The sequence below is a fragment of the Mesocricetus auratus genome, unplaced genomic scaffold (assembly GCF_017639785.1).
Source record: "Mesocricetus auratus isolate SY011 unplaced genomic scaffold, BCM_Maur_2.0 Super-Scaffold_100038, whole genome shotgun sequence".
NCBI lineage: Eukaryota > Metazoa > Chordata > Mammalia > Rodentia > Cricetidae > Mesocricetus > Mesocricetus auratus.
Genome location: NW_024429216.1, coordinates 10708843 through 10736725, shown reverse-complemented (window position 1 = coordinate 10736725; position 27883 = coordinate 10708843). Strand labels below are relative to the sequence as shown.

General features: G+C 56.5%; 1 protein-coding gene and 1 long non-coding RNA gene across 4 annotated transcripts; one reads left to right on the top strand and one right to left on the bottom strand.

Moving 5' to 3' along the window:
* Positions 1-313: 313 nt before the first annotated feature.
* Positions 314-15115, bottom strand: Bcl3 (BCL3 transcription coactivator). Its single transcript, XM_040734427.1, is given in 10 exon segments — positions 314-638; positions 729-759; positions 761-847; positions 1068-1235; positions 2448-2525; positions 2732-2820; positions 2903-3107; positions 3784-3892; positions 12374-12527; positions 14736-15115. Coding segments are annotated over 10 exon segments (1347 nt in total). The 5' UTR covers positions 14977-15115; the 3' UTR covers positions 314-453.
* Positions 9252-26253, top strand: LOC110339332. Of its 3 annotated transcripts, none has more exons than XR_005872630.1 (3): positions 9252-10302; positions 23204-24013; positions 25295-26253. It is a non-coding gene; the product is annotated as an uncharacterized LOC110339332 (long non-coding RNA). The 3 variants fall into 3 exon arrangements; XR_002381453.2 differs by lacking the exon at positions 9252-10302 and having other exon boundaries at positions 22933-23664; positions 23897-24013; positions 25295-25524; XR_002381452.2 differs by lacking the exon at positions 9252-10302 and having other exon boundaries at positions 22933-24013; positions 25295-25524.
* The last annotated feature ends 1630 nt before the right edge of the window (positions 26254-27883 follow it).

Sequence of the window (27883 nt, the reverse complement as noted above, 5' to 3'; positions counted from 1 at the left end):
CAAGGACACTTCTGCCTGCCGGGTTATGACAGATCCAAAGCAAGGGATATGGTACAAAAATAGTTTATTACAAAAGAAATCTGACCCAAACCTAATAATTTACATCGTGATCAGTGCTGCCCCGACCCCTCTTCTCCTCCTGGTTCCTGTGGTGGAGGATGGCAGGCGAGGGGCTGTCCTTCGGTTCCTCCACTTGTGGGATGGAACCAAGAATCGATCAGCTAGTGGATTCCAGACAGGGTACCTGGTCCTGAGAGTGTGGCCAAGAGTCCTGGGTAAGGGGTGAGATTAGGGACATCTGTGCTCAGTAGTAGGTGCATGTGCCTTGGTGCAAAACCTGGTCCTGGAGATTTGGGGGGGAAGCAGAACGAGTCCTCACAGGTTCCAGAGGAGAGGTCCCCACAGGGCAGGGAGGCCCCTCCCCACGAGTCCGGGTCTGCCCCCCCATCCGTCTCAGCTGCTTCCTGGAGCTGGGGAGGGGGGCACCGGCTGGCCAGGGCTTCGCAGGACCCCTGGGAAGGGCAGGAAGGCAGGTGGAGATGTAGTCGGGAGGAAGAAGTTTTGGGGGATCACTGGGAAGCCAGGAGGATCCTTCGGGGGAGACACCGAGGGTGAGGAGTTTGGAGAGGACTGCAGACCTGAGGAGGGAAGGGAGACCAGGGTGAGGGCAGGGGGAAGCCCGCTGGGCTGGCCCCAGGGTCCTGCGGGTCCCCAGTGCAGGCTCTCACCATTGGAGCTGAGGCGACTGCTGCTCTCGGGGGGACGTGGTGGCGCTTTGGTCTGGGGATGGGTCGGGCTGTGACCCTGAGTTGGTCCGAGAGGCCTTTCCCCTTAGGATGTCAATGACCTGTGGGAGAAGGAGGATCACCCAAGGCTGCTCCAACCTCTATTTATTCTCTCGTTCCCCAGCCCTCCCTCCCTCCGTCCCTCCCTCCATGCCTCCCTTCCTCCTTCCCTCCCTCCATCCCTCCCTCCCTCCATCCCTCCGTCCCCTCCCTCGCGAGGTGACCAGGTAAGGGTGCACAGGCCCTCCCTTTGTTTGCTCACGATCCCCACCCCAGGCTCACCCTGCGGCTGCGCGCCACCATGAGGGGCGTGTCATTGTGACAGTTCTTGAGGCCGCTGTCGGCCCCGCTGCGCACCAGCGTGCGCACCAGAGGCAAGAGGCCGCGGCCAGACGCCGAATGCAGAGCTGAGCTGCCCGAGTACATCTGGGCGTTCACGTTGGCGCCGCGCTGGGGGACAGGACATTCCGGTCAGGAGCCACGCGGGTCAGTGGCCTCACCTGGCCCGGGCCGGCTGGGGGGAAGGGACGGGTGACCACAACTGGGGCTCACACGGCTGCCTGGGACGGGTGTTGACAGGGTGTTGGGGGTCAAAGACGACTTAGGCCTGTAAGCCCGGCACTGGGAGAGTGGGCTCAGGAAAGTCAAGAGTTCAAGGATAGCCTGAGCGACAAAGCGAGTTCAAGTCCAGCCTCGGCTACATGAGACTCCAAGGAGAGAGGCTGGGAGAGCTGGATGCCTGGGGCCAGTCATTAGGGGAGGAATCGCATGAAAGGAGTGCAGGAGGGCGGAGGCAGGGCTTACAAGGGTGTCCCAGGTAAAGCCTAGGCTGGGAGGGCGACATTCACTGTCTTTGACCTCCACAATACGGCCGGCCGAGTCTAATTTTAAAAAGGGGCCGGACATGGTGGCGCACACCTTTAATCCCAGCACTCGGGAGGCAGAGGCAGGCGGATCTCTGTGAGTTCGAGGCCAGCCTGGTCTACAGAGCGAGTTCCAGGACAGCCTCCAAAGCAATACAGAGAAACCCTGTCTCGAAAAACAAAAAAACCAAAAAAACCAAAAAACCCCCAAAAACCCAAAAATTAAAAAATACATTTGAGGGGTGAAGAAATGCCTCATTGGTTAAGAGCACTGTCTGCCCTTGAAGACGACAGGGTTAGATTCCCAGCACCCACATAGCAGCTCACAAGCACCTGTAGCTACAGTTCTAGGGGACCTGACGCCCTCTTCTGGGCCCAGAGGGCACTGCACACTCCTGGTGCACAGACCTGTATGCAGGCAAACCACCCGTGTACAAAAAACACCAAAAACCAAAACCAAAACCCAAAAACCCAAACTCTTTACACTGCACACGCCTTTAATCTCAGTGCTCTCGAGGCAGAAGCAGGCGGATCTGAGTTTGAGGCCAGCCTGGTCTACATAACGAGTTGTAGGCTAGCCGACTCTACGTAGTGAGATCCTTTCTCGAAAAGAAAAGAAAAAGAAAAAAGAGAAAGAAAGAAAAGAAAGTGGAATTTGCAAGTGAGATTTTGAAGGGGAGCCTCAGAGCCAGAGATGCTGGTATGAACTGGAAAATGGGGACTTGGCCAGGAGCGGAGGTGACAGCTGGGCCGGCGGCATTGGGTGGAGATGGGGGAGGAGCCAGAGGCGAGTACGAACCAACAGTAACAGCTGCACCATGCTCAGACTGTTGTTTTCCACGGCGTGGATGAGTGGGGAGCGGCCGCTCTTGATGTCCTGCGGGAGGGCAGGTCCCTCGGTCATCCCTGTCATCCCGCTCTGCAGGCTCTGAGCAACCCTCCCTCCCTTTGGTCCAGACTCCAACGCTTAGATCTCCGAACCCTCAGCCCCCGCCCCCCCCCCCGCCCCGCGCCAGCTCCGCCTCCTGGGCCACACCTCCTCGCGCCAGGCCACGCCCCTCGTCGCCCGCCTCCCTGGCTCACCACAGCATCGATGTCCGCGCCTCGCTCCAGGAGCAGCTGGACAGCCTCCTGGCACCCGGTGTTCACGGCCACGTGCAGGGCGGTGAGCCCTGAGCGAAGGGGAAGCCGCAGTCAAGCCCCGGCCTGGGTGTGGACGGTGCCAGTCTCACCGTGTCCCCTCTGGGGACTCACCTTCGTAATTGCGAGCCTCCAGGTCCACCGAGCCCGGGGCTGCATGGTCCAGCAGGGCCTGCAGGCAGCTGGGGCTGCGGTGCTCGCACGCCAGGTGGGCTGCAGTCTGGCCGTGGCGGTCCAGGGCCATGGGGCTGGCACCAGCCGTCACCAGGAGCCGGACCATGTCTGGTAACGCGGTGATCACAGCCAGGTGGAGTGGGGTCTGGGGAACAGTGACCGTGAGGGACCAGTCGTCATGCGCACGCACCTGGGCTTGCCTGAGTCTACTAGTGGGAGCCTCTGACATCTCTCCCAGTTTTAAGAGTCCGGAGACCCCAGAACCCGGAAAGTCTACCTCGACGGGGCTTTTTTTTTCCCCGTGGGGGGAGATGTTGTGAGATAGGATGTCAGGGTGCCCGTGCTGACCCCAAGACTGGCTCTACAGATGAGGGTGACCTCGATTCCCGCTGTGCCTGCCTCCACCTCCCAACTGCTGAGGCCAAAGGAGTGAGCTGGCCGTGCTAGTTTGGGGCGGTTTGCTTTGAGTGCACGCGCGAGTATGTGTGCGCGCCGCGGTGAGGCAGCCGGGTTTTGAACTTGGGTCGTCAGGCTTGGCGGCAAGCTCCTTCACCTGCCATCCAACTGGCCCAACCTCTAATTAATTAATTTATTTATTTTGACAGGGCCTTGCTGTTTAGCCCGGGCTCTCCATTCCTCATGCTCAGTTCCTGTTCGGGCTCCCCAACGCTGGATGACGGATAATCCGCTACCATTGTCCCGATCCACCGCCTTCTGCCTCTTCCCAGGACGCTGGCCCCCTGCTGCACATCTCCCGGGTCCCCTCCTTCCCAAGAACCAGAACCCGGAAGCCCCAGTGCCAGGGCCCCAGCCCACCTCACCTGCCGTAGGTTGTTGTGGACGTCTAGTTCCCGGCCTCCCTGCTGGAAAAGGAGGACTAACCGGAGGGCCACTGCCTTGTTATTCTGGACCACAGCAATGTGGAGAGGCCTGGGGGACACAGGAGCAATCACTTAGCATTGGGGGCGGTCACCCGGCTGTTGATAGTGCTGTGTGTGCTTCCGTTGCAGCGCTTAGGAAGGATTTTCAGAGTAAAGGCTACTATTTATTCATTTGGGGGGGGGGGGCAGGGTTTCTCCGTGTAGCCCCGGCTGTCCTGGAACTCGCTCTGTAGACCAGGCTGACCTCCGACTAACAGAGATCCGCCTGCCTCTGCCTCCCGAGTGCTGGGATTGAAGGGGTGCGCCACCACCGCCCGGCTGAGTGCAGTCATTTATAACCATCCTGGGACAGCCTGCGCTGGCTTCCTCTGGCATCATTTCGGCTCCCGCCTCCACCCCAGCTCTCTGGGTTCCACCCGCCCCATCAGTCCCTCACCTCATAGCCAGAGGGACTTTTTTTGGGGGGGTCTCTATGTGATTTTAGAGCCCATCCTGGAACTCGCGCTGTAGACCAGGCTGGCCTCGAACTCACAGAGATCTGCCTGCCTCTGCCTCCCAAGTGCTGGGATTAAAGGCGTGCGCCACCAACGTCCAGCCAGAGGAACACTTTCAGATATGTCTTCCCTCCAAAATCCTCACTTGATCACAGGTCCCATGTGAGTTATTTAAAAACTGGATAGTTTTGGTTTTAGTGGAGCTAGGAACAAAACATTTCTACTAGCTAAGCAAGGTCTCTACCACAGAGCCACATCCCCTCACTGGGGGGTTCTAGGCGGGGGCTCTACCACTGAGCCACGCCCCCAGCCCCTCACTGGGGGATTCTATGCAGGGGTCTACCACTGAGCCACGCCCCCATCCCTTCACTGGGGGATTCTAGGCAGGGGCTCTACCACTGAACCACACCTCCAGCCCTCACATGATTTTTTTTTTTCTGACAGGGTTTTACTATATATAACTCAGGTTGTTCCTGAGCTCACTAAATGAAGTTATCCTCAACTTCATGGCTGTTAGTATTCAGGCTTCTGTACTGGCCTGTCCTTGGGTTCTGACAGGATACGTCCTCAGCTGCAGCCGCTAAGAGCACCACGTGTGCACATTCACTATGTTCCCTTTTAAAAGGGCCCTGCTTGTCTCCCATCCCTCTCTTTCTTTCCCTCTGTCTGTTCCTCTCTCTCTCCCCCTCTTTCCTCTCTCCACTGTTCCGATCTCTGTAGGCCGGTCTCCCCACTTCCCTTCCTTTTATGACCCCTTTCCCTAAAAAACTCCAGTTTGAACCCTGTCGCCTGGCGTCTTTCTCTGGCCCTCGCTGCTCTTCTTACAGCAGTGGTAATCGTCTCTCCTGAACGCTAGGATTACAGGCTTGAAGCACCACACACGGATGGGCCCTGTGCGAGTGGGTGTCAGTTTAGCTACGTAGCTCAGAGTGACTTCAGATGGGCAGTTCTCCTGCCTCAGCCCCCCAAGGCTACCATTTCCTCCGATGGCAACTCCGTGCTGTGGGCCTGAGACACACCAGCCTCGTTCACTTCACGGGGCGTTTGCCTCGGTTCTTCAATGTGCCTGAACAGTTTCCCTGGACATCTGTAGGGCTTGCCAACCTCACCCCTGCCTCTGCTGAGGTACTGTGGTGGACTCGCACGCCCTCTTCCCCCCCCCCTGCCAGATTTGCCTCTGTGTTGCTCCATGGCTCACTGTCCGGTTTGCAAGCCTGTCCTGATTCCAACAGAATGTGAGCAGGACGACATTCCCTGCCCAGAGCCTCAGTTGTACCTGACAGACAGCAGTCGCTCAGTGACTAAGCACACCCTCATGGTCACCCCGTGTGACCACTTCCCTAGCCTTCCGCATGCATGGCTTCCTCATCTGTGAAACGGGGGGGCACGTGAACTCACTGTCAGGTCTCTGCTGTACATACACCAGGCTCAGCTTCCAGCTGAGGATCCCAGGGCTTTCCGTGGAGCACAGGCTTTGACCAAAAGGGGGAAAGGCCGGGTGTGGTGACCCACACTTTTAATCCCAGCGCTCGGGAGGCAGAGATAGGGGAGTCTCTGCGTTCCAGGCCAGCCTGGTCTACAAGAGTGAGTTCCAGGACAGCCAGAGCCACATGGTAAAACCCTGATTAAAAAAAAAAAAAAGAAAACAAAGGCAAACAAGAATAAAATATGGGAGCTGGGTGTTGGTGGCGCACGCCTTTAAACCCAGCACTTGGGAGGCAGAGGCAGGCGGATCTTTGTGAGTTCGAGACCAGGCTGGTCTACAGAGCGAGTTCCAGGACAGCCTCCAAAACAATACAGAGAAACCCTGTCTCGAAAAAAACAAAAACAAAAACAAAAACAAAAAGAAAGAAAAAAAGGCAAACAAGAATAAAACATGGAGGAAGGAACCACGTGGGACATGGGCGTGGCTCTGAGGCTGGATTCCGAAGCACAGAATGACCTCAGGCTCATGAAGCTGTTCATTTCCCACAACCTGACAATTATCTCTGCTGGAGATGGCTGCTCACTCCACGCTATGCCCTCTGGTGATGGGAGCAGCTGCCACACAATGGGCGGGCAGAGACTGGTCGTTCCCACTCCCCCACCTAGGAAGGGCACATCAACGTCACTGCCACCGTTTCCTCTGGGATTCCTGAAGCCCTCTTCAGGCCCCCTAGTGCGCTCCCCACTGAAGCACTTGCCCTCTTCCCAGGGATCCCCAACCGCCATTCAGAGCTGAGGGCGAGCAGGAGCATGGGGACAGAGGGAGAGTGGCAGGCAGACTGCACGCCCCAAGGCCACATGGCTTTTATTTCATGTTTCTGTGAATGTGGTATATGCATGTGTGCGTGTTCCTGCATGTGCAGGTGCAGTGCACACATCAGGCGTCTCCCTCTGTGCTCTCTGTCTTTCTTCCAGCTTTTAATAATCTATTACTGCTACCAGATCTCAGTATGTCAGTTCCTGACTGACATGGAACTCACTGTGGAAACCAGGCTGATCTCGAACTCAGAGATCCCCCTGCCTCTGCCTCCCGAGTGCTGGGATGAAAGTTGTGCACAACTATGCCTGGCTTTTGTGTATTATTCATGCATTCATGCATGCATTTACTGTGTGCACATGTGTGTGCACATTGCCATAGCACATGTGTGGAGGTCATTTGTCTTCCTCTGTCATGTGGGTTTTGGGATCAATCTCAGGATGTTAGGCCTGCTTACGGCCCCCGAGCCATCTCACCAGACCCTCTACTGTATGGGTTTTTCTTTTTTCCTGTGAGTGTTAGTATTCAGGCATCTGTACTGGCCCGTCCTTGGGGTTCTGACAGGATACGCCCTCAGCTGCAGCCACTAAGAGCACCACCTGTGCCCATTCACTACCCTCCCTTTTAAAAGAGCCCGGCTCACCTCCCATCCTCTCTCCCTCCCTCTCTCTCTCTCTCTCTCTCCCTCCCTCCCTCCCTCCCTCCCTCCCTCCCTCCCTCCCTCCCTCTCTCTCTCTCTCTCTCTCTCTGCACCTCTTTCCTCTCTCCTGCTGCTCCTGTCCCTGGAGGTCGGCCCCCCCCATCCCCTTTTTATGAGCCAGTTCCCTAATTAAAAACAACAAAAACATGAAAATCTCCACTTGAATTCTGTCACATGGCATCTTTCTCACACCACTTTTTAAAAAAATTACGCCAGGTGGTGGTGGTGCTAGCCTTTAATCCCAGCACTCGGGAGGCAGAGGCAGGCGGATCTCTGTGAGTTCGAGGCCGGGCTGGACCGACAGCCTCCAAAACAATACAGAGAAACCCTGTCTCGTAAGAAAAAAAAATACAAGAGTGTGGTGTGCATGCGCGTGCATGAATCTTCTTGCACTTGCGTGGGTGCACATTTGTGCACACGTACGCGTGTTGTCAGAAACTATCCTCCATCACCCTCCCCGTTACTGTTTGAGACAGGTTCTCCTTGAGCTTGGAGCTCACTGGGTGACTACTGAGCCTCCGGGGTCTTCCCGCTTTAGCCATCTGACTGAGCTTTTCACGGCTGGGGGTCCAAGCTCGGTTCCTCTGGGCTAGAGCCCCTAACACCTTACCCTCTGAGCCATGGCTCCATCCTGGGCGACTTTCATTTAAAGTATTCACTAGCCAATCCCAGTGGCTGCACATCTGAAAGGGGGTGGGGAGTTTGGAGCTAGCTTGGGCTACATAGTCAGACTCTATCTTCAGATAATGCTTTTGGAGACTGTGGTGCTGGTGCAACCCTTTAATCCCAGGCTGAAGCAGGTGGGTCTCTGAGTTTGAGGCCAGTCTGGCCTACAGAGCAAGTTCGAGGACAGCCAGGGCTACTCTGTCTCAAATAACAAAACAAAGCAAAACAAAGAATGTTTTTGGATGCATTACAACAGAGCCCCTGCCTAGAATCCCCCAGTGAGAGGCTGGGGGTGTGGCTCAGTGGTAGAGCCTCTGCCTAGAATCCCCCAGTGAGGGGCTGGGGTGTGGCTTAGTGGTAGAGCCTCTGCCTAGAATCCCCCAGTGAGAGGCTGGGGGTGTGGCTCAGTGGTAGAGCACCTGCCTAGAATCCCCCAGTGAGGGGCTGGGGGCGTGGCTCAGTGGTAGAGCCCCTGCCTAGAATCCCCCAGTGAGGGGCTGGGGGCGTGGCTCAGTGGTAGAGCCCCTGCCTAGAATCCCCCAGTGAGGGGCTGGGGGCGTGGCTTAGTGGTAGAGCCCCTGCCTAGAATTCCCCAGTGAGGGGGGATTCTACACTAGGACAGGCAAGGCTCTGGCTTCCATTCTTACCACTCCAAAAACAAAACAAAACAAAACAAAAAATCCATTAATGAAGCATCTACTTTCTCACGTGCCAACTGCCTCTTATTAACCAGATCCTGGTCAAGGCAGAGAGGTACAGTTAGCACCCAGGATCCACACTTCAGATCACCTTCCCACGTTATTCCGAGGGAGCTCTGAGGGTCTCGGGTGGGGAGGGGCTCATCCCATCAGGAACCCACCCTAGACAGCAGCACTGGCTTCCTAGCGAAGGCCTGTGGCAAAGTACCTCCTGCGTGAGCCTGGCTTTCCTTCCCGAAATAGCGCCACGGGTCAGGACAGATTACAGTGGGCGAATCCCTGAATCTGCATCCAGACAGTGCGAAGCAGATTGAAATCGAACATTTTGGGTGAGAGGCGGGCCCCGAACCCCCTCACAGTTCGGCTTCGCGGCATCCCTGTGCAGCATCTCCGGAGATGCGCAGCCCGCCAGGGTCCCTCCCGGCGCGGGCGGGGTTAAGCGAGGGCAGAGGGAGCGAATGATTTCAGAGAAACCGTCCAGGCTTCAGTTCCCATAAATGCGCGGGCCGCAGGGGGTGGGGCGGGGCTGGAGGAAGTGGGGACGGGAGGGGCGGCCCAGCCCTCGGACTTCCAGTAACAGGTCTGCGGGGCGGGGCTGGGCTTCCTGCTCCCGGGGGAGGGAAGCCTGGCCAGCTGGGGATCTACCCGGCCGTACCCTCGCACCCCAACTTCCACTCTCCCAGTGGGGGAGGCGAGAGGCAGAACCCCAGTTTTCCAGGCTTGGGGCCCGGCTTGCACCTCACTGGACCCAGCCTCAGCGGGCTCCTGGTTCCCCTACCCTCGCATCTACAAAGGCGTTTTTTTTAGACTTCAGAAATACACGGCCGTAAATCTGAGCAAGTGAGCCGTCACCCCCACCCCCAAGTGGCCCATCTGTCTTCCACGTCCCTTGGAGGACACAGGAAGACAATACTGCAGTCTTTACCTCTTTGGGGACGGCAGGGAGCTTCCCTAGCATAGGGACCACATCATTACTGCAGGTCGGGGTTCGGTGTACACAGTCTGCTTGATTTCTGGGGCATGGGGGCTAACCCAGGGCCGCGACCCCCGAGCCCATCCCCCAGTGTAACCTGCTATTCCGTTTGGAAATTCTTCCATTTTTCTTGAAAACGCACGGAGCCACTAACTACCGTTTTGTTTGGAGCCAAGCTCTCCACCCTCCACGGGGCTGCGATTAGAGGTATGCACACCAGCGGCTGAAATCATAACCTTCTTGAACTAAGGACTGAAAACCCGCGTGGTTGGTCCTGTGTAAGTACGAGGTCCCCGAACTACTGCCCCTCCCCATCTCTCTCCTTATTCCCCTTGAAGATGGAGGAATTCCGTACCCCAATCCCTGCCCTGAGACTTAAGGCTCGTCTCTTGCAGAAAGGTTTGCAGTTTCCAATCCCTGACTCCGGATGGCCTTACTGTGTAGCCCTGGCTAACCTCAAGCTGGAGGTGACCCTCCCTGAACTTTGCTGGGGGAGGGGGTATTAGGAGCCACCGTGGCTTTCCCCGAGATTCTCGTTTCCTGAAAGAAGCCCAAGTCCAGACGACAAGGGCTCTGGTTCCCTAGGATTTAAGACTTAGGGTCCCCTGGCCGGGCGTCCCTGCCCTGCCCTCCCCCAGCCTGTGTGAAGCTCAGGCAAGCTGGGGTTTGGCCGGCTGCCCATTCCGGTAAGTCTCGGCCCCAGCGGAAGGGGTTAAGGTTGGAGGGAGCGCCGGAGTGAGTGAAGGGTGCTGACGTGGGGGAGGCCGAGCAGCTGGGCTGCGGTCAAGTTCTGCGGGAAGGGATTTCCCCGAGCCGGCAGCTGAGGCAGAAGTGTTTGCGTTGGGCGAGGGGAGGAGGGGGGTCTGGGGGAGGGGGAGGGGCGGTGACTGCAGACTGCACCCTGCTACCAGACCACAGACAGCTCGCCCCTGGGGACAGCTACAAATTAAACCTCTCTCCTCATTTGCCCCCCCCCCCGGGGTGGGAAGCAGCTAGAGTTTATTCTTTTATGGACCTCTGACACTTTCTCCTGCTCGCACTCACGTGGTAGGCCTACAGCCTCCCCAGGGCAGCTCTGTTCAAACATTACCTACTCAAGTATCGAGCGAGCGCTTGCTGTTTGCCCAGCCCGGCTCTGGGTGTTCTTGTGAAAGGTCTAAGTCAAGGCCTGGTTTCCAAACAGAAACTGAGGCTCGGAACATCCAGCCAGCTCCCGGGCTCTTTGTACAAACAGACCTATTGATCTCCGGCTGCGGATTCCAGACCCCAAACCGATTCCCACACCGGGGTTCCTTAGGAAAACCATTTCAGCCGAATGATAATCCCATCATGTGGGCTGAGGCAGCAGGCTTGCTGTGAGTTATAAACTGGCCTACGCTACATAGTGAGTTCCAGGCCACCCACTTGCAGAGTGAGACCCTGTCTCAGTTTAAACGAGGAATCTGGACTTGGTGGTGCAGGTCTGGATCCCAGCACTGGGAGATGGGAGCAGGATCCGAGCAGTCCTAGGCTGGGTGACGAGTTCCAGGCCAGCCTAGACAACGCGGTCCTTTACTCAACAAAACAGAACAGTTTTCCAAAGGGGTGCATACTTAGAATGGCGGTTTTTACAGAGAGGGACACTGAGGTACAGAGGGGGGAAGCTGGTCCAGGACTCAATTGCATGGGGCGTTCATTACATGCTCCGCCCAGACCTAAGCCCTCCCCTGACCTAGCAGATACCCAAGAGGTAAGTCAGAGGGTTGCAAAATCAGCTCAGTGGGCTATGGCCTTGACAATGACGTGAACTAGAATAGAAATGATCCAAGACTGGGAGGGGGCCAGGCGGCTGCTTCACTCTGAGTCTGCCTCAATGGGCTCAGATTCTGTGGTGCTGGGGACGGAACCTGGGCCCCATGCGTCATAGACAAGCAAGCACTCTCCCTACAAGCCCTTGGTTTGTTTTCTGTAGTCCAGGCTGGCTTTGAGTTCCTGAATTCTCCAGCCTCTACCCTTAGCCTCCCCGGGACAAGGCTCACAGGTAGGCATCACCACCCTGAGCTCGAGGCAGTGTTTTCTGAGCACATGACAGATGCCACCCCAGACTCGAACTTCTCATGAGTGTGTAATACCTTCAGAAAATCAGCAGATAAAATACAGTTCCCAGAGCTGGGTGTGGCGACGCACACCTTTGATCCCAGCACTCAGGGGGTGGATGAAGGCGTAGCTATGTGAGTTTGAGGCCAGCCTAGGTTACAGAGTGAGTTCCAGGCCAGTTAGGGCCACATAGTGAAACCCTGACTCAGAAACTGGGGTGGGGGCTGGAGAGATGGCTCAGTGACTAGGAGCGATGGCTACTCTTCCAGAGGAGCTAATAGATGCTCTCGACCACCTGTAACTCTTTCCAGGGCACCTGAGCCTCCTCAGGCTCCAGGCATGCGCATGGTGCACAGACACTCACACAGACAAAACATTCATATATGTAAATAAAACTAAAAAAAATGAAAACAAAGAAAGATGTATCGTTCTCGGGTTTTTTTTTTTTTGGATTATGACAAAATTGAGACGCTGGGGTTGTGGCTTCCTGTTAGAGCACGCACAGGCTTAGTCTCCCACCCCACAACAGTCCTAGCCAATGAGTGCTCTTAAGTGCCCATTTTCCATAGGGGGAAACTGAGGCTCAGAGAGGGGGGAGTCCTGTGCAGCATCAGTGAGGCGGATTCTAATGTGGGACCCCGTGTTGCGGAGGGCTGGGCTCCTCCACGCTTTGTCACTTACGTATCTCCATCCTCGTCTGCACGGGTGGCCAGGGCAATGTCAGCTGAAAGGGGGTGTTCCACGGGGCACATCCTGGAGTAGAGGTGTGCAGGCATGTTCAGCAGCGGAAAGGGGGGTCCCACCGTCGGGGTAGGGTAAATGGGCACCAGAGGTCCTGGATACGGCAGAAACGACAGGGTGACCCAGGTGAAGCCAACCCCATACACCCTTGACCAGGGGTCTCTCCCTTCAGGCCTTGGCATCCCCCCAAATCCCCTGCCCCCATTTTCATGTAGCCCAGGCTGACCTTGAATTTAATATGCAGCTGAGGATAGCCTCCAATCCTGACCCCCCTGCCTCCATCTCCTGAGCGACGGAATTATATACCTGAATCACTTCAGTTACTATTTCACTCTTTTTTATGTATATAAAGATTTGTCCATTTTTAATTTTTCTATGTATGTGTGTGTGTGCACATGCCCGAGTGTATTTATGTGCGCCACATTTGTGCATGTGCTCAGGGAAGCCAGCAGAGGGCGCCAGATCCCCTGAAACCAGAAGTGGGTGCCGAGACCTGAAGACAAGGTCACTCCAGGTACACAAAATACTCTCAACTGCTGAGCCTCATCTCTCCCGCCCCAAGGTCCCTTTTCTTTTAAAGATCCATTTATAGTTATTACTTTTAAAAGCTGTGTTAATTTTTAAAAGTGTGTATGAATGTTTTGCCTGCATGTACGTGTGTGCACCTGCCAGAAGCCCCCGGAGGCCGGAAGAGGGCATTGTACTTCTAGAACTGGAGTTACAGATGGCTTTGTGATTCGTCAGACCTGGCTGTTGGGAATAAGCTGAGGCCCTTTGCAAGAGCTGCAAGTGCTCTTAACCCCAGGCGTCTCTTTAGCCCCAGTGCCTCCTTTGAAACACTGTGTCACTGTGTTTTATAGCTCAGACTGGCCTCAAACTCATGGAGATCCTCTTGCTCCAGCTTCCCAAGTGCTGGGTTCACAGGCAAGCATCACCACGACTGGTTATCCCAGATTCTGTTAGCTCCTCGAACTTGGTCCTCAAGGCCCAAGACAATGTCCTCATTCCCGCCCCCCATTCTTGTACCCTGTGTTCCTCACCCCTCACCCCATCCCTCATCCCGATTCCCTCCTATGATACTGTTTCTTCTCTCACGAGGGCCTGACCTCCATCTGTCTACAGAAGAGACCCTTAAGGGCAGAGCGAGCCCTGTCACCACCCCCCGCAGGCGCACCCTAGTTACAAAGTTACACTGTAATTTCGTAGCCGAAGGGTGCAGTTGATGGGGTTGATGGGTCTTGGGTGCACAGGAAACAGGCAATGGATCTAGAGAGCCAGGACAGTTGGAAAACTTGTCCCCAGAACACGTTTAGATGGAACTGTTGGGAAGGGCTATCACAGAGACGGGAAGAGGGAAGCCGGGGATCCCACCAGGCCAAGGAAGGCCCCCTGTTACACAGCTTGATGCCCTCCTGACATGGATAGACAGGCCCAAAGAAACGGTTGTGAGCAGCTCTGGGGTATCCAGCAGATAGTCAGGTGGTTATGCAAGGGGGTGCCCCTTCCTTGATGTACAGGTTGGGAGAAGGGCACCTGGCTTCCTGCCGTCTGAGCAGCCTTGGGGTTCCCTTTCTGCAGGGCCACCTTTCCAGGTCCCCGAATCCTTTCCTTGGATAAGGATAAGTCCCTCAGTTTCTGAATTCCTTAGTTGTGTTCCCCTTCCTAGAACCCTCTGTCCCCAAGCCTGCCCCTAGGGCCACCTGACCTGGGGACACTTGGGAGCATACACCACTGACTGCAGAATGCTGCCTCTGTTTGCTGACTCCCCCAGACTTGCAGTATTGGGGTCCTTGGGGCTCTACATGTTATTATTTAGGCTTGTGATCCAAACACGGGGGTGCTCAGAACGCTAATGCCTTTCTCTTAGCCCCTGTGCCCCCTGAAATCTCGGTTCTCAAGACCTTAGACCTCTGTTCTGTTTCTACGCCCCCCACATACCTGCATACCAGAAGCCCAGTTTCCAAGGCCCGGGTGATAATTTTTCATAGTCCTTACATCTGGGCCTCCCAGTCTGTAATTCTGCGTCTGTGGGATGCCATGGGACCCCAGATCTGCGCCACTGGACACTGTCCCCTGACATCGCCCATGCCGTTTGCCCCTCGGGCACCCCTCTGACCTCCTGTCTCTTGGTATCCTCAGGGCTGAGCTCCAGGGCTTTGCAACCTGTTTCCTAACTATCTCTGGGACACTAGCCTCCATTCCAGAGTCCCAGCTACCAGGAACCCATCTATTTGTGTCTTAGGCTCTGCTGACCTCAGGTGGCCCCCACCAGGCCCTGGCCCTCGCATGGGAGGCTACTCACCCTGGTAATAAATCGCCTCGGGCCTGGCCACGCCGTGGGGGGGCCCAGGGACAGCCGGGGCGTCGCAGCTGCTGCGCAGGGGGTCCAGGGGTCCGGCAGGAGCCCGCGGGGCTGCGGGCTCCGGGGACGCGGGGCGCAGCGGGCGTTTGCGGAGCGGCAGCGCGGCGCCCGGGGTGCCCTTGGGCCGGGTGCGCAGGTCCACGGGCCCCTCGTCCATGGCCCCCGCGGGGCATCGGGGCATCGGGCCGCCCGGAGACGCCGGGGCGAGCGGCAAGTTCGGCACGGGAAGGCGGTCTCGCCAGGCTGCGGGACTTCCCCTGCTGCCGACTGAACTGAAGGGACTTTTGTCAGCCGGGGCGGTGCCCGCCTCCCGCCTCCCCGCCCCCGGGCCCCCAGGGCCACCCGTCCGCCCCAGGGGTTTCCTGGACCCGCGTCTCGGAGGCGGAGCCGGCGCTCCTGGTCCCCACCCGCCGCTCTGCTGAGCGTGCCTCTCTCTCTCTCTCTCTCTCTCTCTCTCTCTCTCTCTCTCTGTCTCTCTCTCTGTGTCTCTCTGTCTCTCTCTCTCTCTCCCTCCCTCCCTCCCTCCCTCCCTCTCTCTCTCTCTGTGTGTGTCTCTCTCCTTCTCTGTCTTCTCTGCCTACTCTGTCTCCGCTCTCATTTTCTTAGACTGAAGTTCATGTAGCCCAGGCTAGCCCGGAGCTGGCTATGTAGCAGAGGGTGGTCTTGACCTTCTGATCCTCCTGTTTCCACCTCAAATGCTGGGAAGACGCCTGCTCCACTGGGCCTTGTTTTTTTTTTTTTCCTTCCTTTCTTTTTCTTTGACCAGGGATCATGTAGCCCAGGCTAGCCTTGAATTTGCTATGGAGCAGAGGATGACCTTGAACTCCCAATCCTCCTGCCTCTACCTCCTGTCTTCCCTCCCAAAAGCTGAGGCTGTGGACTCGGGCCGCCATTAGCAGACACGTATTTTCTGCTGGTTGAGCAGGGGCCTCCTGCCCGCTGGGATCCAAATGTCTCAGCCCACTCTGTGGTCTCTGAATTTCACGGCTGTGTCTGGCTATGGGAGTCTCCGTTTGTGGGCAATCTCCTCTCTGTGACCCTACTGTCACCGGCCCCCATCTTTCCTTGAGTGTTACTGAGTTTTTCAACCACCTCCTCCTGTCCCAACCCTGCAATTCTTGGAGGCCACAGGGTTGCTAGGACACAGGTTCGAATCTTGATTCGTACTTCCTCTTGGGTGACCTTGGCCAGGCACTGCCCCCCCCCACCCGTTGTTTCCTTTTTTTTTTTCCCCCCTTTTTGCAGTACTGAGCCTAGGCACTTGTGCCCGGTAGCACAATCGCCCCAGCCCTGAGCTATTATGGCCCAATCTTCTGTTTGCTTTGGAGCTGACCTTGAGTTTGCTCAGTAGCCCAGGACGGCTTTGAACTTGGACTCTTCCTGCCTGCCTCTTGAGGAGGTGGGGGTGGCAGGCCTGCACCCGGGTTTGCAGGGCACAGGGTGGCCGGGGGTGTGCGCAGGAGAGCTTTGACTGTGTGTCCTGCTGGGGTCGCTGCCCCCAGCCAGAGGTCTCAGAGGAGAAGTTAGCGCCCCCGACGGATCCCAGCCGGGGAGGGAAGAACCCTCCAGAGACACAGGACGGCCAGAGTGAAGAAGAGGTTGGGCCAGCGGGCCACAGTTAGGGCTCGAGGCCAGGCACTGCGGGGCTTGGGGGTGCAGGCTGGCTCCCCCACTTCTCTTCCCACCCCGAGGAGGGGCTGGCGGGTGGGGAACAGGCCCGGCTGGTTGGGGCCCTGACTCAAAGGCGCAGGAGCTGGGGAGGCGGGGCCGAGGCTCAGCCTCCTCGGGGCCCGCCCCGGGGCGGGGCCGCAGCTCGGGGCTTTCCCGGACATCCCTGGAGGTGGAGCGGCCGCTGGGGTTGAATCCAGGTCACTGAGTCACGGGGAGGCGGATGGGGGAAGGCGGCTGGAGACTTGGGGACGCAGGAGAATGGGCTCTGAGCTGCAAACCCGCCCAGAGGATTCTCGGGGTGCCCTGGTTCTCTGTCCGGGTATCCACGCGTCTCCACAAACCCGTCCCGGGTCCCTTGTCCCCTGTCCTGCTCCCTGACTCTGTTTTCCCAGACGACCGGGTCTCAGTAGCTCAGGCTGGCCCGGGCCTCCGGAGTGCTGACATTACAGGTGTGAGCCTGACCCTTATTTGTCTCCGTGCCCTCCGTGGTCCTGGGACCAGGAACGTGGGTGCGGAGCCTGTGAAGAGACTTTGTCCGGCTAGGGCCCCACCCAAGTGGATGGTTAACCTAGTCTGTGGGATTGGAGGTGCCAGGTGACCTAACTCTCCCGCGGCTTTAGTCTCTCTCTGGCTGCCCCCCCCCAGTATGCCATTAAAGTGAATCGGGGGGAGAAGACCAGACATGAGTTCAAATCTCATCTCCAAGCCACCAGGGGAATTGTGCTTGCCCCTAATTCCAGGTATTCAAGGCGCCGAGGCAGCAGGAGAGAAAGGTTTGGGTTAGCCTGAGTGAGCTGAAGGCCAACCTGGGCAACCTGTGGAGACTATCTCCGCAAAAAGCCAATAAAACAAAAACAGAAGTGCATTCTGGGTATGGTGCACACACACTCAGTACCCCAGTGCCATGGAGGTGGCCAGGGGTTCGAAGGCCAGCCATAGCTACCTACAGAGGAGGCCAGCCTGGGCTACATGATCCCCCAAAGTGAACAAATGAGATGCCTTAGCAGATAAAGGTGATGGCCACCGAGCTGAAGGATTTGAGTTCAGTGTTCAGAGCCCCGTGGTTCAAGGACAGAGCTGACCTACAGGTTATCCTTCAACCTTCACACGAGCCCTGCCTTGCGTGCTCACACGAACACACATGAAACAAATAAACGTCACGTATGTGACTCCACAGGAGTGCTGGGGTACTGCTCAGTGGTAGAGTCCTTTCCCGGCACGCCCCGGCCCCTGGGTTCCTCCCCAATGACCTCCTCCCTGCCTGACCTGAGAGAAGTCAGTGTTCTCCTGAAACTCAGATTGCTGTGGATAACGAGGCCATGTCACCCCGCCCGCCAGCACTGGGATGGGGTGGGTGGGGGGCGCAGTAAGGTAAGAATAGGAATCTCCTTGGAAAGGTGGGGGGCTGACTTAGCATCTGCTAGCCCACTCCTCTGGGCCCCAAACCCAAGAGAAAGTTGGGGAGCTCTGACCACTGTTTGGGAGCTGGGGTGGGGCTTGGGGGTGTGACTTGGGACAGTTAGGGTGTGTGTGCCAGGGTAGGGGTGCAGCGGGGTCCTGGGGGGTGGCGTTGGTGCTGGTGTGTGTGGAGATGGAGGAGGGGCAGAAGGGCCTGGGGAGAAGGATCTGAGGGAGAAAGGCAGGGTCTGAGGGAGGAGGTGAGGGTCTGAGGAAGAAAGACAGGGTCTGAAGGAGGAGGTCAGGGTCTGAGGGAGGAGGTCAGGGTCTGAGGGAGGAGGTGAGGGTCTGAGGGAGAAAGACAGGGTCTGAAGGAGGAGGTCAGGGTCTGAGGGAGGAGGTCAGGGTCTGAGGGAGGAGGTGAGGGTCTGAGGGAGAAAGACAGGGTCTGAAGGAGGAGGTCAGGGTCTGAGGGAGGAGGTCAGGGTCTGAGGGAGGAGGTCAGGGTCTGAGGGAGGAGGGGAGGGTCTGAGGGAGAAAGACAGGGTCTGAGGGAGGAGGGGAGGGTCTGAGGGAGGGGATCAGGGTCTGAGGGAGGAGGTCAGGGTCTGAGGGAGGAGGTCAGGGTCTGAGGGAGGAGGTCAGGGTCTGAGGGAGGGGATCAGGGTCTGAGGGAGGAGGTGAGGGTCTGAGGGAGAAAGACAGGGTCTGAGGGAGGAGATCAGGGTCTGAGGGAGGAGGTCAGGGTCTGAGGGAGGAGGTCAGGGTCTGAGGGAGGAGGTCAGGGTCTGAGGGAGGAGGTCAGGGTCTGAGGGAGGAGGTGAGGGTCTGAGGGAGAAAGACAGGGTCTGAGGGAGGAGGTGAGGGTCTGAGGGAGGAGGTCAGGGTCTGAGGGAGGAGGTGAGGGTCTGAGGGAGAAAGACAGGGTCTGAGGGAGGAGGTCAGGGTCTGAGGGAGGAGGTCAGGGTCTGAAGGTAGAAGCATGGCGTAAGGAGGAGCCTTTTGTGTCCATGCATCTCGAGTGTGCTAAGCCACCGTGCGTGCTCTCGGGTGCAGAGGACCCTGCAGAGACCAGTCCTCCCCTCCCGCCATGGAGTCCCAGGGAGCCAACTCAGGTCCTCAGGCTTGGCAGCAAGCCCCTACGCCCCAGCCATCTCACTGGCCCAAAGGAGCAGTTTGAGGACCACCCTTGGGGGAAGAGGGCGTACAGTGCCTGGGGACCCCGTGGGGACAGAGGAGAGGGAAAGGGAGGGAGGGAGGCCTGGAATGAGCCCCGCCCCGCAGCTGTCTCTTGATTTCCCAGAATGTTCAGCTGTTTAGGAAAGTCCCAGCTCCCACAGCAGCCTCCCCTTCAGCCTTCAGTGTCGGGAATGGAGGATGCGGAACCAGGATGGCCACCCCCCTGTTTCCCCCCTGGCTTTTCGAATCCTAGGCGGGGAGGACTAGGGTCTCTCCTCTAAGACTGCAGCTTTGGAGGGCCCCACCCACTGGCAGGGGCGGCCCCTGGATGAGTCCCAAAAACTTCCCAGAGAGGCCTGGGAAGTCCTGCTTGCTGTCTAACCACTTTCCCTCATATGAACAGCTCGTTGTCTCGGTTTGAATCTTTTCTTCCTCTCTCCTGCTTCATCCCTAATTTCTCCCGGGGGAGGGGGAGGAGGGGTCCCCAGGGAGAACCAAAGGGGACCTGGGCCTTCATTCCTCTCCCAGAGTGGGAGGCAGAGTGGATTTCACCCTCATTCTCTCTCCACCTCAGTTTCTCAGATTTGCCCCGCTGTGTTTCTGAGGCCCGGGTGCAAATCCTACCAACGTTACTTTTTAGTCTGTGACTCCCAGAGTTGGCCTGACCTCAGCATCCATTCTCTCATTTGCTAAGTGGACCAGTTCAAGAAAACACCCCCCCCACCCACCCATAAAAACCGTGAGTGCACATTCCGGTGTTCTGGGCAGAGCACCTCAGGTGCAGTTCTGTGGCGTCTACCTTTTTTTTTTTTTTTGACACAATCTCATGCTGGCCTGTGACCCCCTGACTGGGCTGGGTTAGCGAACAGAGGCCACCGAGCACCAGGGATGGGCTTGTCCATACTTCCTAGTGTGGGAATTGCAGGCAGTGCCTCACCACGCCGAGTGTTTTTAATGTGGGTTTTTTTTTTTGTTTTTGTTTGTTTGTTTGTTTGTTTTTGGCTTTTCGAGACAGGGTTTCTCTGTATTGTTTTGGAGGCTGTCCTGGAACTCGCTCTGTAGACCAGGCTGGCCTCAAACTCATAGATATCCCCCTGCCTCTGCCTCCTGAGCTCTGGGATTAAAGGCGTGCGCCACAGGTAGACACTTTACTGGTAGTTCTTTCTCCCTGTCTGTCGGCTTCTGTCTCAGCTTCTGCTGCTGAACCCCCTGAGTGCTGGGATTATGGGCATGAGCCACCATTCTGGGCTTTTTTTTTTTCCTTTCAAGACAGCGTTTCTCTGTGTAGCTTTGGAGCTTGTCCTGGAACTCACTCTGTAGACTAGGCTAGCCTTGAACTCACAGAGATCTGCCTTCCTCTGCCTGCCCAGCACTGGGGTTAAAGGCGTGTACCACCACTGCCCAGCTGCTTTTTTTATTTTAGCTTAGTTTGTAGATGCATTTGTTTTGTGTCTACGTGTATGAGTGTTTTGCCTACATGTGTGTCTGTGCACCACGTACATATTTGCTGTGAGGTCAGAAGAGGGCATCAGATCCCCAGGAGCTGGAGTGACAGATGGTTGTGATCCGCCACGTGGGTGCTGGGAATTGGACCCAGGTTCATTGCGAGAGCAGCCAGTCCTGTTAACTGGAGCTGAAGGAAATTGCTATGTAGTTATAGCCGGGACTCACTATCTAGTCCATGCTGGACCCAAACTATCATCAGTTTCCTGAGTGCTGGATTCTGTGTGCTGTCCTGCCAGGCCACACTGCTTGTCTTCACTCTTACCCGAACTGCCAAGCCTTCCTGTGACCTTGTATGCACACGAACAAGGCAGAAAGGGCTTGTTCATTCTGGTTGAGCTCCCACTAGAGTCAGCACACTTGATCTCTGCCATGCCTGGCGAGGAAATTCACCTGCTATCTCTGCCTGACCTGGGGCTGGAGCTATGTTGGCACAGTGTTTCCCAGGACCATATCAACCTGTCAAGGTGACATAGGCCTGTAATCCCAACATTCCCGAGGCAGAGGCAGCGGGGTCAGAAATTCAAGGTCATCCTCAGCTACATTGTGATGTCCCAGGCCAGCCTGGGCTACAGGGGACCCTATGTCAAGATGAAACGAAAATCCAGTAGCTTTCCCAGTTGAAGTTGCATGCCCAGTTTTCACCACAAGGCACCGAAAGGAGTTGGACTTTAAGCAGGGGTTCCTGTGTCTCTGCTACCATCTCCAACCTGCTGATGTGATCAGGTAGCCCTTGGACCACCCAGAGGGTGCAAACCAGCCTTAATTCTCAGACCCCACTCTTTGGGAAGGAATGGTTTGGATGGAGAAACTTGAGGTATGGAAGGGAGAAGTTGTGGGTTTGGGGTCACCTACAGAGATCTGACAGCAGAGCCCACATCTTGCAGTTTGAAACAGGGAGGGGTGAGTAGGTGGACAGGGCTGTCCATGGCAACGAGAAGGAACGGAGTTAGACTTCAGACACACGGTAAGCAAGAGTCTGGATGAAGAGATTGCTGGCAGTCTTCTCTCTGGGCTCCTGGCTAGACATCCGACCTGGGTCCACTAGGGTGCCCTGCCCCCAGGGGTGAATGCAGGCCAGCTTCCTGGAGCAAGGTCTGGACCTCCGGGCTCCTCCCCTGGGGTTTTGGCAGCTGCCTGAGTCCCAGGCACTGGGCAGGAGCAGTCCCTTTGGGGCTCCGCCAAAGCTTTCTCTTCCTTCTCTCTCTCCTGGGTCTGCGCGAAGCAGCTGAGTCAAGGTGTTGCGACATCTGGTTTGTTCTCTCTGCTGCCTGGGAGAGTGACACCCCATGCACCCCTCCCCCAATCACTTTGATCAGCCCGGAGGAACAGGATCGGGGTGTGGGGACCTAGGCACCTGCCCCTCGGTGGGTGGCTGGGTGCCTCAGAAGGTTGGGGATAGATCAAACGGATACAAGGAGTGAGCAGGCAGGCCAGGCAATGTGGGCCATCAGATCTTCAGCTGGAAGTGAGACACTGTATCTGTCAGGTTGAGCTAGGCACAAGGCTTCATACCTGTCATCCCAGCTCTTGGAGGCTGAGGCAGGAGGGTCATGAGTTTGAGGCTAGCTTGGGGGCAAAACAAATCGACCACAAAAAATAACAGACCTACTAGCTTCACATCTGGGTAAATGACATGTTCTCTCGGAACCTCAGCTTTCTCCTTTACACCCTGGGGTAACGCGCATGCCTTATCAGATGGTTATGAGGGTCCAAAGAGTTCAGCCCCTCTCAGGACAGGCCTGGTACAGTATAAGTTCCTGTCAAAAGTGCCAGGCTGCAGTAGGAAACTCCCATTATCCCAGCACTTGGAAGGCAGAAGCAGGAGCTACAACAGAAAGGCCCATCTCAAAAAGGAAAACAGACAATCAAAACCCAGAAACCCCAAACGGCTCTTGGGGTGTGGCTAAGATGGACAGCACCTGCCTAGAATCCCCCAGTGAGGGGCTGGGGGTGTGGCTCAGTGGTAGAGCCCCTGCCTAGAATCCCCCAGTGAGGGGCTGGGGGTGTGGCTCAGTGGTAGAGCCCCTGCCTAGAATCCCCCAGTGAGGGGCTGGGGGTGTGGCTCAGTGGTAGAGCCCCTGCCTAGAATTCTCCAGTGAGAGGCTGGGGGTGTGGCTCAGTGGTAGAGCCCCTGCCTAGAATTCTCCAGTGAGGGGCTGGAGGTGTGGCTCAGTGGTAGAGCCCCTGCCTAGAATCCCCCAGTGAGGGGCTGGGGGTGTGGCTCAGTGGTAGAGTCCTTGCCTAGAATCCCCCAGTAAGGCGCTGGGGTGTGGCTAAGATGGACAGTAGCTGCCTAGAATTCCTCAGGGAGGGGCTGGGGGCGGGGCTTAGTGGTAGGCTGCTTGCCTAGCATATGGGTTGTTTTCAAAACCTTTATTTTGAGACAGTAGACCAGGCTGGCCTTGAACTCAGAGATCCGCCTGCCTCTGCCTCCTGGCTGCTGGGATTAAAGGTGTGTGCCACCACTGCCCAGTTAATTGCATTTATTTATTTTGCTGGGGTGTATGGGCATCCACATATCACAGTACACACTTTGGGAGTCAGTTCTTCCTTACCTATGGGTCCCGGGGATTGAACTCGGGTCTTCAGGCTTGACCCTTACCTGCTGAGCCTGCCCAGTGGCGCTATACCTCATCAGCCTTTTGTCTGTCCAGCTTCGTAAAAGTGCCGGACTCCAGGAGAACACAAGCTGCCGTGTGGCCCTTGGAAACAGGGCTCTGCCTTCTGGGTATCTGTTCACTCTGGGCCTCAGTTTCCCCCTGAGTCATTGCATACTAGCACGATGACAGCGAGGACTCCACATGACATCTGGGAGATTTAATGACTCACCAGTTGCGCCTCTGGCACAGCTGTCTGGCGGCACGGCGCCTCCGGAGAGCATCTTCACCCTTCTGTGAGAAGATCCACGGCTCTGCTGTCACGTGGGGTTGGGTCTGCCCCTTGCTCTGCTGCTGTCTGACAGAGCACGGCCTCCACGGAACCCTGCCCTGCCCCTCCCAGTTCGTCTGGACGTCGGGGTGACTCCTCCTTTCTGGGTAAGGCATGTGATTGGCGATGGAAAGCCCCCAGGAGCCTGGCAGTAGCCAGCTGGTGTCACGGCACCTCTGGGCCATAGGTGAGCAGGGCTGTGCCCCCAGGGAGACTGGGTGGGATTGGACACGGGAAGTCCCAGGCTGGGAATCACGGGATGCTCTCACAGAAGGTCCGTGCTTCTAGGATTCACCTCAAAGGGGGGAGGGGAGGGCCCCGGGCCCCACCCTGGCTCACCTGACAGGACAAGGAGGTTCTGGGACTCGGTTGGTGGAGCGCTGGCCTAGCGCGCAAGAATCCCTGGGTTCTGTCCTCAGAAGCGCACAAACCAGGCGTGGTGGAGCACGCCTTAATCCCAGCGTTCAGCTTTGTGGAGGCAGCAGCATCCGGGTCATTCTTGGCTGCAGAGCCAGAAGTCGTCTCAGTGGATAAAGGTGCTTGCTCTGAAGCCTAAGACCTCAGTGGGTTTGATCTCGAAAACCCACATAGTGGAGAGAAAAGACGCCCCCAGATTGTCCTCTGACTTCCATACTCGTGAGCCATGACTCTCTCTCTCTCTCTCTCTCTCTCTCTCTCTCTCTCTCTCTCTCTCTCTCTCTCTCTCTCTCTCTCTCTCTCTCTCATACACACACACACACACAATTAAAAATAAGAGAGGTGTTAGAGACAGAGATATCTCAGTGGTTAGAACACAGCTCTTCCAGGTGACCTGGGTTCCATTCCCAGCTCACGTATGAGCTGGCTCATAACTGCCTGTAACTCCAGCTCCAGGGAGTCTGATGCCCTCTTCTGGACCTTAAAGGAACTTGCACACACACAACATGCGTGCACACACACACGTACACGCACAACATGCACACACATACACACACGCACGCACACACAAGCAAATAAACATAAATCTTTATGGAAAAGGAAAGCTGGCTGTGGCCTTCTTGGGGCACATGTCATTCAGGCTCTCAGGAGGCTGAGGAGGTTCTGTAGCATACAGGGGTCTCAGTTCCCCATACTGACCCCGCCCTCCCCCAAGGAATTACAGCCAGGTGTGGTGAGGTAGGAACAGACCAGGGGAGGCTGAGGCTAGCCTGGGCTATAGTGAGATCCTATGGAAGGGAATGGAGGGAGGGAAAGACACACACACACACAGAGACAGAGAGAGACACAGAGAGAGAGAGACAGAGACAGAGAGACAGAGACAGAGAGACAGAGAGACAGAGACAGAGACAGAGAGAGATAGAAAGAGGAGAGCGCACTTTCCATGCTTGCCCAGGAAACAAGCCTGTGAGTGTAAGATCAGATGTGGAAGAGGGTGTGCACGCCTCCGTGTTCTTGCCTCCTTCCTCTGTCTAGAACTCACTGAGCAGTTCAACCTCGCTCCTCCATGAGAGCCTCTGGGAGCATGACTAAGGTTTATCCCCAGAACTGGGCAAAGATCTGAGCATGCCCTTGAACTTGGGATCTTCCTGCCTTCATGTCCCTAGTGCGGGGCTAACAGGCGTGGGCGAGCACAGCCAGCCCGTGCCGGCGCTGGGGAGGGAACCCTTGGCTCAGTGGTGCCGAGCAACCGCGGCTACTTCTGGAGCCTGGACTTGAGGAAATGAGTCCGCCATCAGTCTAGCCATTCTTGGAGTGGGGCAAGCCTCCGCCATTGGACTAGGAGCCCCCTTTCCGTCCTTCTAGATTTGTTTTTATTTATGTGTGTGTTTTGCCTGCAGGTCCAAATGTGACCCACATGTTTGCAGAGCCCTTGGAGGCTGGAAGCGGGTTCCAGATCCCCTGGAACAGGAGTCGTGGGTGGTTGTGAGCGACCATGTGGGTGCTGGGACTTGAACCTGGGTCCTCTCCAAGAGCAGCAAGCGCTCTCAACTGCCGAGCCATCCTTCCAGTCCCAAGGAGCCCCCCTCAAATTTGTGTTTTAAATAATATTTGTTATTTTTTTAGGGTCTGTATGTGTCTGTGTGTGCTTGGAGCAAATGTGGGGGTCAGAGGACGGCCCGTGGGGTCCACAGTTGTGATTTAGGTTCTTGGGTTCGAAGGCAAGCATCTCATTGACCACTCAGAGCCCCCTTGGGGGACTTTACCGGAGGCAGAAACAGTTATTTCCTAGTCGTCCGCCGCGTTTCCCTAGAAGTCCGAAGCCACTGTCTCCGCCTTCCCCACAGAGCCCCCAAAGCAAAGAAGCCGAAGTTCCCCCAGGCTTCTGGGAAACCGAGGTCACACGGAACTCTCCTCACTCGCACCTGATGGGAAAAACACGCTCAGGGGCTCTGCTTCCTGATGCTGGGCCGGCCGTGGGGTCTGTGCTGCCCTCCAACATAGCTCTGTGGTCCTGCGACGCGGGGGGCTGAATTACCTGGTTTCTGCGGAATCAGTCAGCTCTCTGGTGGGCATCAGCGGCCTCTCAGCCACACGGGCTGACTCATCCCCGAGGCACCAGACCGGGCAGCGTTGGCGACATCCACAATGACTCTGCAGTGCGTGGCTTTAGGCTGACCCGGGAAGAATGGAGAAGGTGGGACCTCATGGGCTCGGTTACTGTCCCGCCTTGCAGGGGGTAGCGGCTGATGGCTGGTAGCCTCCACTTTTGTACGTCACTCCATCTTTCCTCATCCCTTCCTCTCCTGTGTTCACAAGGGTAGCTTCCCGGAAAAATGAAATCTTTTTATGTCTCGGATCCCAAATTATCATTTTTGTGGGCTCCAGGTGCGTATATATTCTCAAAGACCTTGTCTCCTGAATATCCCAGAAGGCTGAGAATGGAGATTCAGAATGGTAGAAGATTCGAAGAAAAAAAATCCTGTCCAGAGATGTAGTTTAGTAATAGAGCGCCTGCCTAGAATCCCCCAGTGAGGGGCTGGGGTGTGACTCAGTGGTAGAGCCCCTGCCTAGAATCCCCCAGTGAGGGGTTGGGGTGTGGCTCAGTGATAGAGCCCCTGCCTAGAATCCCCCAGTGAGGGGTTGGGGGTGTGGCTCAGTGATAGAGCTCCTGCCTAGAATCCCCCAGTGAGGGGTTGGGGTGTGGCTCAGTGATAGAGCCCCTGCCTAGAATCCCCCAGTGAGGGGTTGGGGTGTGGCTCAGTGGTAGAGCCCCTGCCTAGAATCCCCCAGTGAGGGGTTGGGGGCGTGGCTCAGTGGTAGAGCCCCTGCCTAGAATCCCCCAGTGAGGGGTTGGGGGTGTGGCTCAGTGGTAGAATGCTTGCTTAGGATTCACCAGTGAGCCAGACGTTGGTGGCCCACTCCTTGAATCCCAGCACTCAGGAGGCAGAGGCAGGAGGATCTCTGTGAGTTTGAGGCCAGCCTGGTCTACAGAATAAGTTGCAGGACAGGCTCCAAAGCTACACAGAGAAACCTTGTCTCAAAAAACCAAATCAAACCAAACCAAAACAAACAAACAAAAAAACCCAAAAAACTTAAGAATTCACCAATGAGGTGCTTGCAAACAGCCCTGTGTAATAGCCTAAGCACTGAAAGAAAAAATGTGAACTACAGCTCAGAGATCGCATCTGATTAGAATGAGATATCACAACACACATTCGCCACCCTTGGCTGGGATCAGAACCACAGCCCTCACCAAGGAAGCTTCTACTTGCGTTAGATGTGAACACACAGAGAGCCACAGCCGTGTGAGATGAGGAGATTCCTCAGGGAACTGATGGGATGCCTTCACCTGACCCCTCCCCTCCGCTCAGGATCTGGGCGGAAGGAGAGGAGGAAGGAGAGGAGGAAGGAAGGAGAGGTGGAAGGAGAGGAGGAAGGAAGGAGAGGTGGAAGGAAGGAGAGGAGGAAGGAAGGAGAGGAGGAAGGAAGGAGAGGAGGAAGGAGAGGTGGAAGGAAGGAGAGGTGGAAGGAAGGAGAGGAGGAAGGAAGGAGAGGAGGAAGGAAGGGGAGGAGGAAGGAGAGGAGGAAGGAAGGAGAGGAGGAAGGAAGGAGAGGAGGAAGGAAGGAGAGGAGGAAGGAAGGAGAGGAGGAAGGAGAGGAGGAAGGAAGGAGAGGAGGAAGGAAGGAGAGGAGGAAGGAAGGAGAGGAGGAAGGAGAGGTGGAAGGAAGGAGAGGTGGAAGGAAGGAGAGGTGGAAGGAAGGAGAGGAGGAAGGGAGGAAGGAAGGAGAGGAGGAAGGAGAGGAGGAAGGAGAGGAGGAAGGGAGGAGAGGAGGAAGGAGAGGAGGAAGGAAGGAGAGGTGGAAGGAAGGAGAGGAGGAAGGGAGGAGAGGAGGAAAGGAGGAGAGGTGGAAGGAAGGAGAGGAGGGAGGAGACGAGGAAGGAGAGGAGGAAGGGAGGAGAGGAGGAAGGGAGGAGAGGAGGAAGG